Source organism: Salvelinus alpinus, chromosome 19, assembly GCF_045679555.1.
Source record: "Salvelinus alpinus chromosome 19, SLU_Salpinus.1, whole genome shotgun sequence".
In the NCBI taxonomy this organism is placed as follows: domain Eukaryota; kingdom Metazoa; phylum Chordata; class Actinopteri; order Salmoniformes; family Salmonidae; genus Salvelinus; species Salvelinus alpinus.
This window is the reverse complement of record NC_092104.1, coordinates 40,577,949-40,591,388: the sequence shown is the minus strand read 5'-3', so window position 1 is coordinate 40,591,388 and position 13,440 is coordinate 40,577,949. Positions and strand designations below refer to the sequence as shown.

The 13,440-nt window shown below is 40.5% G+C and overlaps 1 protein-coding gene across 5 annotated transcripts; it reads left to right on the top strand.

The window, feature by feature from the left end:
• Positions 1-3,328: 3,328 nt before the first annotated feature.
• Positions 3,329-11,833, top strand: LOC139545581 (folylpolyglutamate synthase, mitochondrial-like). Of its 5 annotated transcripts, none has more exons than XM_071353525.1 (16): positions 3,423-3,518; positions 4,283-4,328; positions 4,592-4,723; positions 4,946-4,999; positions 5,139-5,203; positions 5,623-5,737; positions 8,754-8,831; positions 8,942-9,003; positions 9,112-9,214; positions 9,338-9,415; positions 9,531-9,678; positions 9,828-9,911; positions 10,041-10,191; positions 10,499-10,574; positions 10,743-10,809; positions 11,046-11,833. In XM_071353525.1, the coding sequence occupies exons 1-16, from the start codon at positions 3,514-3,516 to the stop codon at positions 11,426-11,428; spliced, it is 1,647 nt and encodes a 548-aa protein (XP_071209626.1). In that variant the 5' UTR covers positions 3,423-3,513; the 3' UTR covers positions 11,429-11,833. The 5 variants fall into 5 exon arrangements, with proteins under 5 accessions (XP_071209625.1, XP_071209626.1, XP_071209629.1 ...); XM_071353528.1 differs by having other exon boundaries at positions 3,457-3,518; positions 4,596-4,723; XM_071353526.1 differs by lacking the exon at positions 3,423-3,518 and adding an exon at positions 3,788-3,876.
• Positions 11,834-13,440: the final 1,607 nt, after the last annotated feature.

Sequence of the window (13,440 nt, the reverse complement as noted above, 5' to 3'; positions counted from 1 at the left end):
TTTGTCCAATATTTGGTGCAGTGAACAAGTGACTTTGTGAATTTGCTTGTTGTACACAGTCAATTGATTGATATTTATTTTAAACTGTCATTATTACTCATCTTTATAAAGGGTGTCAATCATTTCGGACCCTACTGTACACACACACACACACACACACACACACACACACACACACACACACACACACACACACACACACACACACACACACACACACACACACACACACACACACATACACACACCACATACACACAAGACAAGCAGAAAAGGGATGCTTATTTTTATTTTCTGATTTGAATACAAGAGAACAGATGTTTGTCACATCTCGTTCAGAGTAACGATACAGGAGGAACTGAGATCATTTCACACATTCCTCACCCACTCTCCACAAAGCATGAAAGCCCAGGAAGCTTTCCATGTTCAACTCATTGTTCCACTCATCACTGGTACATTGACCAAAGATAATTATTCATATTTAGGCATGGTGATGCTACTGTAACACTTCAGACAGGTATGAGTTAACCTTGTGGGCTTGTAGGCTTTTCATAGTCATTTACCCTACACAATGACCTGATTTGAAGGCTTTAGATAATTGTCTAACTTTGGCAGTCGTACAAACAATACAACAATTGACAAAGAAATAAACTACAAATACACTATACAATTCAAGATAGGGAATGTTGTAAACTAATTAGTATTCAACTTTCTATTCATAGTATTTATAAAGAGATAAAAGACAGCGTTAGAAGGCACCATTATTGAAATGAAGAAGTACTCAAAAGCCTGAAATTAGGTAGGAATCAACATGGTAGGGATAAAAACACAGTAAACTGAGGACATACAGTAGAAGGCACAGTACATCGGTACAGTATGTGAAGGTGTATTGTGATGGAAGTTTGGGTGTGTGTTTTTGTGTTTGGAAAAGTGTGGAGTTAAAAGTGAGTGAAAAAGGGAAATGGTTGCAAATGCCAGAGCCCATGTGTGTCTGCGAGCAAGAGTTGTGACAGAGAGAACTTTCAATTTTGTGCAGATATGGGATATACATTTTAAAATAAATTATAAATATAGTTTATTTATTTATTGTCCTATCATGATGGAATGGTCCCCAGCCCTATACCCTAGACACCCACCTGAGGGATTCATACACTAAGGAGAAGTCCTTATCTGTTTTATGGGCCTACTGTAAGTAGCCTATACGCAGCCAAAACAGAAAGATGAATGCGGTCAGAGACCCACTAAAACAAATAAAATCAAATCAATTTTTGATAATAAGAAAATAGTAAAAATGAAGAAAAACCCTTGAATGAGTAGGTGTGTCCAAACTTTTGACTGGTACTGTACTATACATTGAAAGTCGTAACACTTGAAATGCATTTTTACATTGGTCCCATTACAAGCTCTCTTCTATGTGTCCTTATGTTGCACATACTATATACTTAGACTGTAGTATTTGCGGTGTATGTTACAGATGGTCAACATTTGCGACCCAGATGGTGGTATGAAATATGTCTGAGTGTCGGTGCCATGTTTACAATCAACCTGATTCCTGTTAATCATTCAGGGGTCCAATAAATGATGGAACTTTTGGAAACATTTTCTTCGGGGGAACATAAGGCCTTATAAAATGGAAGCAATATGGCTTCAATTGATGTGGCATTTTTCAGATGCAATCACCCGATATTTTTTTCTAATTACAGTTAAACACATGGCTTCCTTAAAAATGTCTTCTTCTATGTAAATATCAATTATCTCTGTAATGACTGCTTTAGCCATATGCTGTGGGCATTAGCTAGTCTTTTCCACGATACAGTACTGTAACAGGAGTAGCCTGTATTGTCTTTGTAGTTGAGCAAAACATAAAACATCGCCTTTCATAAAGACCCATTATTTTCCATTTGCCTATACGTAGCGGATCATAGAAAGGAGTTTCTAGTAATACAAACTGTGTCACTTGTAATTGGATGAGTTGCCCCCCTTTCACACAGACTCAAATCGCAGGTTCTTTTACCATAAAACTATTGAAGTGCCATTTTCTAACCACACCAATGAGTACCAATGTAAAAAGCATTCTTAGCTGCAAATAAAACTAACCTATAATTTACATCATATATTTAACTGACGATGTTGCAACGGTAGCATGTTGCTTGTGTAACATATCACCAGGGTTTAGGGCAGGAAAGACCCTTTTAGACATTGTGGTTGAGCTACAGACATCTGGATGTACCATTGGATTTGTCTATTTCTTCTGCATCCGTTGGTAACAACCATTAGTCTGATTAATGGGGTGAGACAAGGGCGGATCCCGAAGGGGCCCGGGCCGGGTCTTTTTTTAACAAAAATGTCTGTAGAGTCCTAATGGTTTGCGCTACAAACTTAAAATCTATCTTTTAGCTAACTAGCTAAGACTCACGAACATGGACAATGAGTAACTACCTCAAGCTTGTGACTACACATTTGTTGGATGGATTTGCAGTTTGTTTTGGTTGTGTTTGAGATTATTTTGTGAGTTAATCCTGAATAATGATGAGTGAGAAAGTTACAGATGCACAAATATGATATTTGTGCGTCTGTAACTTTCTCACTCATCATTTCACGTTTTATTCAGGATTATCCGCATAGAAACATATATTCTTCTTTACAATAAAAGTGACTCCAAAATGACACAATACATGATTTACCACTCATTTCTATTGGGCACAAAATAATCTGAATCACAACCAAAACAAACAGCAAATGCATCCAACAAATGTGTAGAGTCACACGCTTGATGTAATCATTGCGTGCTATGAATATGAGACTAAATATTTAACTTTTTACTACTTTAACACACATACAAGGGAATTTGTCTCAATACTTTTGGTTCCCTAAAATGGGGGGACTACGTACAAAGAGTGCTGTAATTATTAAACAGTTCACCCGATATGGATAAAAATACCCTCCAATTAAATATCACAGTCTGTACTTTAACCTCGTAGTCGTTGTATCATTTCAAAGTCCTGGAGTACATAGCCAAAACAACCAAACATGTGTCACTGTCCCAATACTTTTGGAGCTCACTGTAAATAAACACAAATCAGGTTTTTGCGTTGGCTGACTTCATTTTATTATTGGCATTGGCCAATACAACTCATGAAGACAAATTTTCATGTCAAATTGTTTTGTATTCTACTTGTAGCCCTGGTTGTCATGAAAATAAAATAGTAATTCCAACTTGAACGTCTCAAATGTGATGGTTAACCTGGTGTGTTTGAATACTTAGTTCTATCAAGCTTTGTGGGATAATCATCACTTTACAAAACAAATCAATCAATACATTCAACAATAATTGACTTGGCAGAGACGGCCACACCATTGCATAATGCCTCGTGCTGCTGCTGACTGCAAGTTTCCTCAACAAATCTGTCATGGTTCGCTACTCTCTGGTCATACTGTCATTCTTACTGCACACTAAGGACCAGGCAGGACTACACTTCTCAACCTCATCTACTGGGCTTTTCATAATGGATTATGAGGTACGTGGATTGTATCTTACTTACTTTTCTACAATATAGCCTGGGTGACTGAAGGCGCGCTTTCTGTAAGCCCCTTTGACATCACACTTTATGAGGCTGTAAATCGTATGTCAACAATTGGCATGCTGCATGCTGAAAAAGTCGAGAACCTGGCCACTCCAGTTTGGTATTGATGTCTCGGGCCCAAGTGGCATGCCAGTTACACTCACAATGTTGCAGGGACTATAGCAGTCGTCTACTTCATGGCTTCAAGTTCAGGTTCTACTGGGATTTGATGTAGCAGATAGCCTTTTCATACAGCTGCTGACATAACACCATGGAAATATCTGTCGCCTTGAGGAGAACTAAAGGTTTTTATGTGCGTATTCTATATTTTGTGAAAAATATATCAGACAGAGGTTTATTGTTAGATAACGTGTGAAAGGTAACAGATTTTAAAAGTAGACAATTGATTATTGATTCAAATCGGTCACTTTTTAGTTGCCAGTTCGGTGAATTATTGAACACAGTGAATAGGTTGTTGACATTCACTGCATGCCAGTTGTATCTGGTTCTGATTGGTTGCTACAGTTCCATAGCTACTGCATTCGAACACATGTTGTGAGACATTCTGTCATTAACTGATAGATCACTCCGTCCTTTTTTGGTATTTTCTTTCAAATCATATGAATATGTTATCAAATAACAATATGTACTTATTGGTGTGTGTGTGTTTGTGCATGCATGTGTGTGTGGTTTGGTTGTATTATCCTTGCGTGGACCAGGAGTCCTCACAAGGATAGTAAAGCAAGGAACTTTCAGACAAGGAAAGTAAAATACTATTTTAGGCTTATGGGTTAGGTTAGGGTTGGGGTTACAGTTAGGGTTAGGGGTTTAGGATTAAGGTTGGGTTTAGGATTAAGGTTAGGCTTAGGTTAGGTTAAGGGTTATGGGTTAAGGGTTTAGGGTTTAGGGTTTAGGGTTAAGTTTAGGTTTAGATTTAAGAATTTGGGAAAATAGGATTTTGAATTGGAATACATTTTTGTGTCCCCACAAGGATAATAAAACAAACATGTATGCGTGTGTGCGTGCAGGAAGCAGTGTGTGCTCTGAACACCTTGCAGACCAATGTGAGTGTGTTGGATCAGGTGCGGAGGGAGCGGAGTGAGCTACCTGAGCTGCAGCTCCAGGCCATGCGGGGTTTCCTCCATCGTACAGGCCTCACAGTGAGTGACCAACAGACACACTGAAACCAGCCTCCAGACTGCCATCACACAATCTGCACACTCTCAAATAAATATATATATATTCTGAGCATCATTACATGCTAATCTCTATTTCCTCACTGGCGACTCCTGTTACTTGATCTGTTGACTGCCTCTCTTGGCCCGTTGACTTATGAGACATAGGGGCCGCTCTCACTACTCCACGGCTGGATGTTTCTTTAGGTAGACAAGCTGGACCACCTCAATATAATCCATGTGACAGGCACCAAGGGCAAGGTAAACATGGTATTTTTTTGTGAAAAAATGACAAGGCTTTTCTAAAATATTATTTTGACATGTGTATGAAGTACAATAATACATGAAATACAATAGAAGTAATGTAAGACTTGCTTACTCTCTCTTTCTGCTCTTTCAGGGATCAACATGTGCCTTTACTGAGAGAATCCTCAGGGACTATGGCTTTCGGACTGGGTTTTACAGGTATAGTATATAACTTATGAAGACAGGTGTTGGTGTGTTCTCCCTCAGTATGTGAGTTCAAGCTCATGTTTCGTTTGTCGTTTTTTTTACCTGTTGCATCAGGAAGTGTAGTCTCAGGGTTTTTGCGCATGGAGAAGCACTGGTATCCCTATACTGAACTTTGACTTGTTAGGTCTTTGCCCAATTAATTATTAACCTGTGCTGTTACAAGTGTGCCTGCTTTGAAGTGCTCAAATTATGAAGAAAGCTTAACTGTAGTATTTTGAAAATATGGCCAAAATATTACCTGTTGGCTTGCTTGTACAATGCTATGTGAACATTCTTATCACACACACACAATATTATGTCACCTAACATACAGTCAGAGACGTGGTGGCTCTCCTACTGTGAACATTGTGAATGTCATCTGTTCCTTACAGCTCACCACACCTGGTACAGGTCAGAGAGAGAATACGCATCAATGGACAACCAATCAGCAAAGAGCTCTTCACCAAATACTTCTGGGAGGTGTTTGCTCAGTTAGATGCTACAAAGGTACAGTATGTCTTCATATAAATTCTCAGAAAAAAGGTAACGAATTGTACTTATTAAAGGGGTACAAACGCTTGTCACTGTAGTTGTATCCTGTAAGGTGCATCCATTGTAACAGTAGTTATACAGTAGGTAGAGTTGAAGTCGGAAGTTTACATACACCTTAGCCAAATACATTTAAACTCAGTTTTCACAATTACTGACATTTAATCCTAGTAAAGAATTCCCTGTCTTAGGTCAGTTAGGATCACCACTTTATTTTAAGACTGTGAAATGTCAGAATAATAGTAGAGAGAATTATTTATTTCAGCTTTTATTTCTTTCATCACATTCCCATTGGGTCAGAAGTTTACATACACTCAATTAGTATTTGATAGCATTGCCTTTACATTGTTTAACTTGGGTTAAACGTTTCGGGTAGCCTTCCACAAGCTACCCACAATAAGTTGGGTGAATTTTGTCCCATTCCTCCTGACAGAGCTGGTGTAACTGAGTCAGGTTTTGTAGGCCTCCTTGCTCGCAGTTTTTCAGTTATGCCCACAAATGTTCTATTTTGCCCCCACAACATGATGCTGCCACCCCCGTGCTTCACAGTTGGGATGGTGTTCTTCGGCTTGCAAGCCTCCTCCTTTTTCCTCCAAACATAACGATGGTCATTATGGCCAAACAGTTCTATTTTTGTTTCATCAGACCAGAGGACATTTCTCCAAAAAGTACGAACTTTGTCCCCATTTGCAGTTGGGTACCGTAGTCTGGCTTTCTTATGGCGGTTTTGGAGCAGTGGCTTCTTCCTTGCTGAGCGGCCTTTCAGGTTATATCGATATAGGACTCGTTTTACTGTGGATATAGATACGTTTGTACCTGTTTCCTCCAGCATCATCACAAGGTCCTTTGCTGTTGTTCTGGGCCTGATTTGCACTTTTTGCATCAAAGTACGTTCATCTCTAGGAGACAGAACTCGTCTCCTTCCTGAGCGGTGTGACGGTTGCGTGGTCCCATGGTGTTATACTTGCGTACTATTGTTTGTACAGATGAACGTGATACCTTCAGGTGTTTGGAAATTTCTCCCAAGGATGAACCAGACTTGTGGAGGTCTACAATTTTTTTTCTGAGGTCTTGGCTGATTTCTTTTCATTTTCCCATGATGTCAAGCAAAGAGGCACTGAGTTTGAAGGTAGGCCTTGAAATACATCCACAGGTACACCTCCAATTGACTCAAATTATGTCAATTAGCCTATCAGAAGCTTCTAAAGCCATGACGTCATTTTCTGGAATTTTCCAAGCTGTCAATTTAGTGTATGTAAACTTCTGACCCACTGGAATTGTGATACAGTGAATTATAAGTGAAATAATCTGTCTGTAAACAGTTGTTGGAAAAATGACTTGTGTCATGCACAAAGTAGCCGACTTGCCAAAACTATAGTTTGTTAACAAGACATTTGTGGAGTGGTTGAAAAACGAGTTTTAATGACTTTTAATGACTTGTACTTTAAAATAGCCAAATTTGTCTTTTTAGGGTACCACCAGAGTGACAAAGCCGCTTGTTCCTTTTAAAGCTGCGATGTGTAACTTTTTGGGCGACTCGACCAAATTCAGATAGAAATGTGTGTTATAGATCTGTCATTCTCATTGAAAGCAGGTCTAGATTTTTCTATGTGCGCTATATCTATGCTTTGGTTCTTAATTTTTTTGTTGTTGCGTCTTTTACTTTCTGTTTTGCATACCAGCTTCAAACAGCTGAAAATACAATACTTTAATCCTAATTGCTCATGTAAGTCGCTCTGGATAAGAGTGTCTACTAAATGACTAAAATGTAAAAATAATTATAAATAAATTGACTGCAAGAAGCCCAAACAGATACTGTATAACGTTTGACTAAAACATAATAATTCCTAGCCTTTCATACATTTGTATACGATCACGTGTCTCTCTACTATGCATGGGATTACTTGGGAACAGATTTCTTAAATATAAAATCACTTGGAGCTGATTTCCTGGTGTTTTTACAGTCTATTATATCTAACAATTAAAAAAATATATATATATAATTCTCTGAAAACTTTGGGGGCCAAATAAAAACCCCCGAGGGCCAAATTCGGCATTCATCAAAAAAACTCATATACCAACAATACATTGCGGCTTTGACGTCAAGAAAGGAACAGCCTGCTGGTGGCTTCGGTGATGGAGGCGTATCGTGTAAGTAGTAGGTACTAAAGTGCCCAAAGAGATGTGTCATTTTATGTTGCTAGTAGATGATAAAATAAGATAGCCAGCTATCTAAGTGTACTGGGCCATGCAAAACGAACTGGCTCACTTGGATCTAGCATGGTGTTTGGGGATCGAATAAGATAACTAGTTGGCTAACATTAGCAAGCGACAACCACTCCATCAACACTGTACGTTTTGCAGTAATTAATGGTCAAATATCAATATTATTAATGTAATTGTTTATTTCTATGTATGTACTGTATATATGTTGTATATATGCTCCTGCAATTAGTATGATCTGTTACAAATGTCAATTTGTACAATTTGTTATGAATTTGTAAGTGCTTAAGATCCCGATCAATCTCTTTGGACCGCTTAAGCTGGTACAACACTTCTGGTACAACACTTCTGGTACAACACTTCTGGTACAAGACTTCTGGTACAACACTTCTGGTACAACACTTCTGGTACAACACTTCTGGTACAACACTTCTGGTACAACACTTCTGGTACAACACTTCTGGTACAACACTTCTGGTACAACACTTCTGGTACAACACTTCCATATTCAAAATATTGGGTACAAAAATGTACCATTATACTAGATTATTCACACATGTACCCTAAAATGTACTGAACAGTACATACTGTATGTGCACCTCTGAACGTACATTATGTGTATTTTGATCTTTTTGTACCCCAGGGAACAAAAATGTACCCTAACCATGCCCTTTTTTTCTGAGAGTGTAGTGTTGAAGAAAGAAACTCTGACCCTTCCCTGTTATGACTGTGTCACTGCACTGATCCTCAGGACTCCCATGGAGTTAGTATGCCGGCCTATTTCCGCTTCCTCACCATCCTGGCGTTCCATGTCTTCCTACAGGAGAGGGTAACATTCACATACCCTGTCACATGTACAGTTTGTTTACAAATGTACTAATAACCAAATCAAGGATGAAAGTTGTAAACCATTCTGAGCAGTATCTCTTCATACAACAGGTTGATTTAGCTGTTATTGAGGTTGGGATTGGAGGGGCCTATGACTGTACGAACATCATCAGGTAATTTTGCTGCATATCATAGAGGATGTACTATCAAAGTCAAACATACGATTGATTAGTTACAGAATCTGTTATCACTTATTTTTCTTTCTGACATTTGACGTACAGGAAGCCGTGGGTTTGTGGGATATCCTCCTTAGGAATTGATCACACAAGTATACTAGGAAACACCATAGAGGAGATCGCCTGGCAGAAAGCAGGCATATTTAAGGTGAGAGTAATGCATGTTGTGTTAGTGAGGTCAACCTACTATATACACTGTGTACAGTACTTACTGTCTATAGCCTGTCTGCAGGGAGTGAATGTAGTTGAATAAAGTATTATTCCTCCCCAGCCAGGGGTGCCAGTGTTCACTGTCAAGCAGCCAGATAGGCCCATGACTGTTCTACAGGACAGAGCCAAAGAGATAGGGGTGAGTGACTGGGGCCTTTTCTCCTCCTGGATGTGGATGGATTTGCTATGGGTTTGTTTGAACGTGCTCATATTTCAGATGCTTTTTTGACCCCCTCTCCCCCTGTGTTGTGTAGTGTCCTCTGTGGGTTTGTCCAGATCTGGAGCAGTATGAGTCTGGGGCTGGCCCTCTGAGTCTGGGCCTGGCTGGACGACAGCAGCGTTGCAACGCATCACTCGCCCTGCAGCTCAGCAAGACCTGGCTACAGTGCTACAGACAGTCTGGTGTGTGTGTGTATGTGTGTTATATTATAACTCACAAAGAATCACAATGTCATTCTAGCTAGTATAGGAACATATTGCTCAAGATAACAGTGCACATTCCAATCGTGATGAGGTTCAGTAAGTTACTGTGGGACTCTACTTACTTTCAGATGATCAGCTTGCTGCCCCGGTAGTGGAGAACAGGCTGGTCTCCCAGGCAACACCCTTTAAGCCCAGCCCCATCATGGTCAAAGGTCGGTAGCATACTCTCACCCATGAAACATCCAGATAATGAAACACCTGTGCCTGAAAGCACAACATGAAAAATGATCTGTCTTACCCTTCCCTTACTTCTCCACTCATCTCCCTCCCTCTGTCTCCAGGCCTGGAGGCGACAGAGTGGCCTGGAAGAACTCAGACTCTGAGGCATGGTCCTGTCACCTACTACCTGGACGGAGCCCACACCACGGGCAGCATGCAGGCCTGTGTACACTGGTTCAGCCAGGAGATACAGCAGGAAGAGAGTAGCAGCAGGTTAGTCCCTGCCTGGCCTCTAGGGGGCCCACACACTTCTCTACAGTGGCCTTAGTTGGTCAAATGATTGTAGAAAACTGTAGGCCTATATGACTGTGAGAAATAGTAGCATGCACGCAAACATCAGCACACACCAGCTCAGAATTTATGTGAGATTTGACACTCTAATCATTTGACACTTATATAGATTCGATACTACATTTTGTGTAAAATTTACCGTCCATTCATTTCACGGTCAGATTTGACTATGTCATTCTTTGATAGACAGCATCTCTGAGTAGGCCTACTCACTGTGTGTGTGTGACAGGGGCCCTGTGATCAGAGTACTGCTGTTCAACACCACAGGAGAGAGGGACTCTGCTGCCATGCTCAAACTCCTAGAGGTGAGTACTACAGGTCTGGGATCAGATACACAGATACTGCTGTCTGCTGCTCTATTCTGTAGCTCTGGCCGGAATCTAACTTTGGTACAGCACCTAAAGAAGCACGAACAGATCAAACCCTGAAATAGAATAAATATCTAACATCTTCTCCCTTTCTTGTCCTTGCAGCCATGCCAGTTTGATTTTGCAGTGTTTTGTCCCAACATTACTGAAACTATTACAGAAAACAATGCAGGTGAGTTTTCTTCTATGTTTGGGGTTTTAACAGACAGCTGCAAAGAAATAGCAATTTACTGGTACATAATTGCCACAACGAATATGAAACATATGATTACATAAGTTGGAATATTTTTCCTAAGTTTTCTTGGCTGTGTAAAGAAATGCTACCACATTCATTGTCCAGCTGTGAGAAATGTATGAGAGGTGTGTGTGCAGTCCTTCACTTTCTTTGTTTGCTCTGCTCTTTTTCAGATCAGCAAAATTTCAATGTGTCTGTGGAGAACATGCTGACCCGTTGCCTTGACAACCAGATCAGCTGGCAGAGCCTGAGTGGGACAGAGACTAAGCAGGGGTCTGAGTCTGAGCTGCTGATAAAGGACAGGCTCCCCTTGCTGGCCAACATCAGGACCCACACCCTGGTCTTCCCTTGCATCCTCAGCGCCCTCCAGTGGATCAGCCAGGGAAGGGATGCTGTACTGGCTACTGCAGGGAGCCCCTATCTCCCAGTACAGCCCAGTGTCACGGCAAAAGCAGAACCACTGAGAGAGGCAGCCCAGGTCTCTGTCCTGGTCACAGGTAGTCTACACCTAGTAGGAGGGGCGCTGAAATACCTGGACCCCTCGCTAGCCTCCTAATTAACTATTGGCCCAACAATTGGCCCATCAGTCTGGCTTGGATTTTTGTAGGACATTGAGATAAGCTCAATGTTTGACAGGTATTATATTTTAGATGTTTATAGCTTAGGGTCTTCTTGAATAGATGTGTGCTCCTTGTCCAGTGCAGTGCACTCAAGTTGCTCTGTCCTCAGTGCAGGATCCCTGGGCTTTCATACTACGAAGTTGTGCTGTACTGTGTCAGCAAGTCAAGTTGAATGATTTTCTCAGGGTGATTGAATTACGATTGTTTTGGATTGTATTTTCTCTTTGAATTCTTGCTTTGACTAATGTACATAATGAAAATTAAAGCATGTATGAATTTGTACATAGTTTCTTAAAATGTTTTGTTCCTTGTGAATAAAGACTTTTACAGTACCAGTCAAACGTTTGGACACCTATTCATTCAAGGGTTTTTCTTGATTTTTACTATTCTCTACATAATAGTGAAGACATCAAAACAACGAAAGAACACATATGGAGTTATGTAGTAACCAAAAAAGTGTTAAACAAATCAAAATATATTTTGGATTCTTCAAAGTAGCCACCCTTTCCCTTGTTGACAGCTTTGCACACTCTTGGTATTCTCTCAACCAGCTTCATGAGGAATGCTTTTCCAACAGTCTTGAAGGAGTTCCCACATATACTGAGCACTTGTTGGCTGCTTTTCCACTCTGCAGTCCAACTCATCCCAAAACATCTCAATTGGGTTGAGGTCGGCCGATTGTGGAGGTCAGGTCATCTGATGCAGCACCATCACTCTCCTTGGTCAAATAGACCTTACACAGACTGGAGGTGTGTTTTGGGTCATTGTCCTGTTGAAAAACAAATGGTAGTCCCGCTAAGCGCAAACCAGATGGGATGGCGTAGCGCTGCAGAATGCTGTGGTAGCCATGCTGGTTAAGTGTGCCTTGAATTCTAAATAAATCACTGACAGTGTCATCAGCAAGCACTCCCACACCATCACACATCCTCCTCCATGCCTCACGGTGGGAACCACACATGCAGAGATCATCCATTCACCTACTATGCGTCTCACAAAGACACGGCGGTTAGAACATAAAATTGCAAATTTGGACTCATCAGACCAATGGACAGATTTCCACCAGTCTAATGTCCATTGCTCGTGTTTCTTGGCCCAAGCAAGTCTCTTCTTCTTATTGGTGTCCTTTAGTAGTGGTTTCTTTGCAGCAATTCGACCATGAAGGCCTGATTCACACAGTCTCCTCTGAACAGTTGTTGTTGAGATGTGTCTGTTACTTGAACTCTGAGAAGCATTTATTTGGGCTGCAATTTCTGAGCCTGGTAACTCTAGGGCTGCCAGCATCTCAAATATAAAATGTATTTGTTTAACACTTTTTTGGTTACTACATGATTCCATATGTGTTATTTCATAGTTTTGATGTATTTTCTATTATTCTACAATGTAGAAAATAGTACAAAATTAATAAAAACCCTTGAATGAGTAGTGTCAAAACTTTTGACTGGTACTGTATATTAATTGGTTGTTTTATGTTAATTTATACACTAGCCTAGCATTGACTGTTCATACATACAGACTGCCACATATTCGCTGACCTTTGCCAGAGTTGCACTGAAACAGAACAACATGCCTGTGTGTCTCTGTCTGCAGGCCACCTCAGTGAATGAATTCCCGGTAATGTCTTAGGTAAGCTTACAGACAAACACCATCTTAAAAGCTAAATGGACTGCAATATTTTGCCATTAGCTTTACCTTCAAAGTATTATGAGAGGAAGTTTGCTCAAATCCCCCTATCCTGGATGAATCCTTTCATTACTTCAGCATCTGAGTGGGTTAGCACGATGGCCAAGTCTGGGAGAGAAGGGGTTGAAGTGGGATGTTTGTGTGGGTTCAGGGCCTCGCTCCTGCTCATTAGCCTCTCATCAAGATTACCCCAGACACAAGGTCATAAGAGAGGGGCCCTACAATCTGCTTCAACTTTAAAGGGACAATATGACTGGTGGCAGTTAAT

Bases quoted from the DNA above. Each gene is read 5' to 3' on its own strand.
- LOC139545581 (XM_071353524.1), top strand. From the start codon at position 3,411: ATGGTTCGCTACTCTCTGGTCATACTGTCATTCTTACTGCACACTAAG. The intron at 9,679-9,827 runs GTGTGTGTGTGT...ACTTACTTTCAG, and splicing joins ACAGTGCTACAGACAGTCTG to ATGATCAGCTTGCTGCCCCG. The intron at 10,810-11,045 runs GTGAGTTTTCTT...GCTCTTTTTCAG, and splicing joins TATTACAGAAAACAATGCAG to ATCAGCAAAATTTCAATGTG.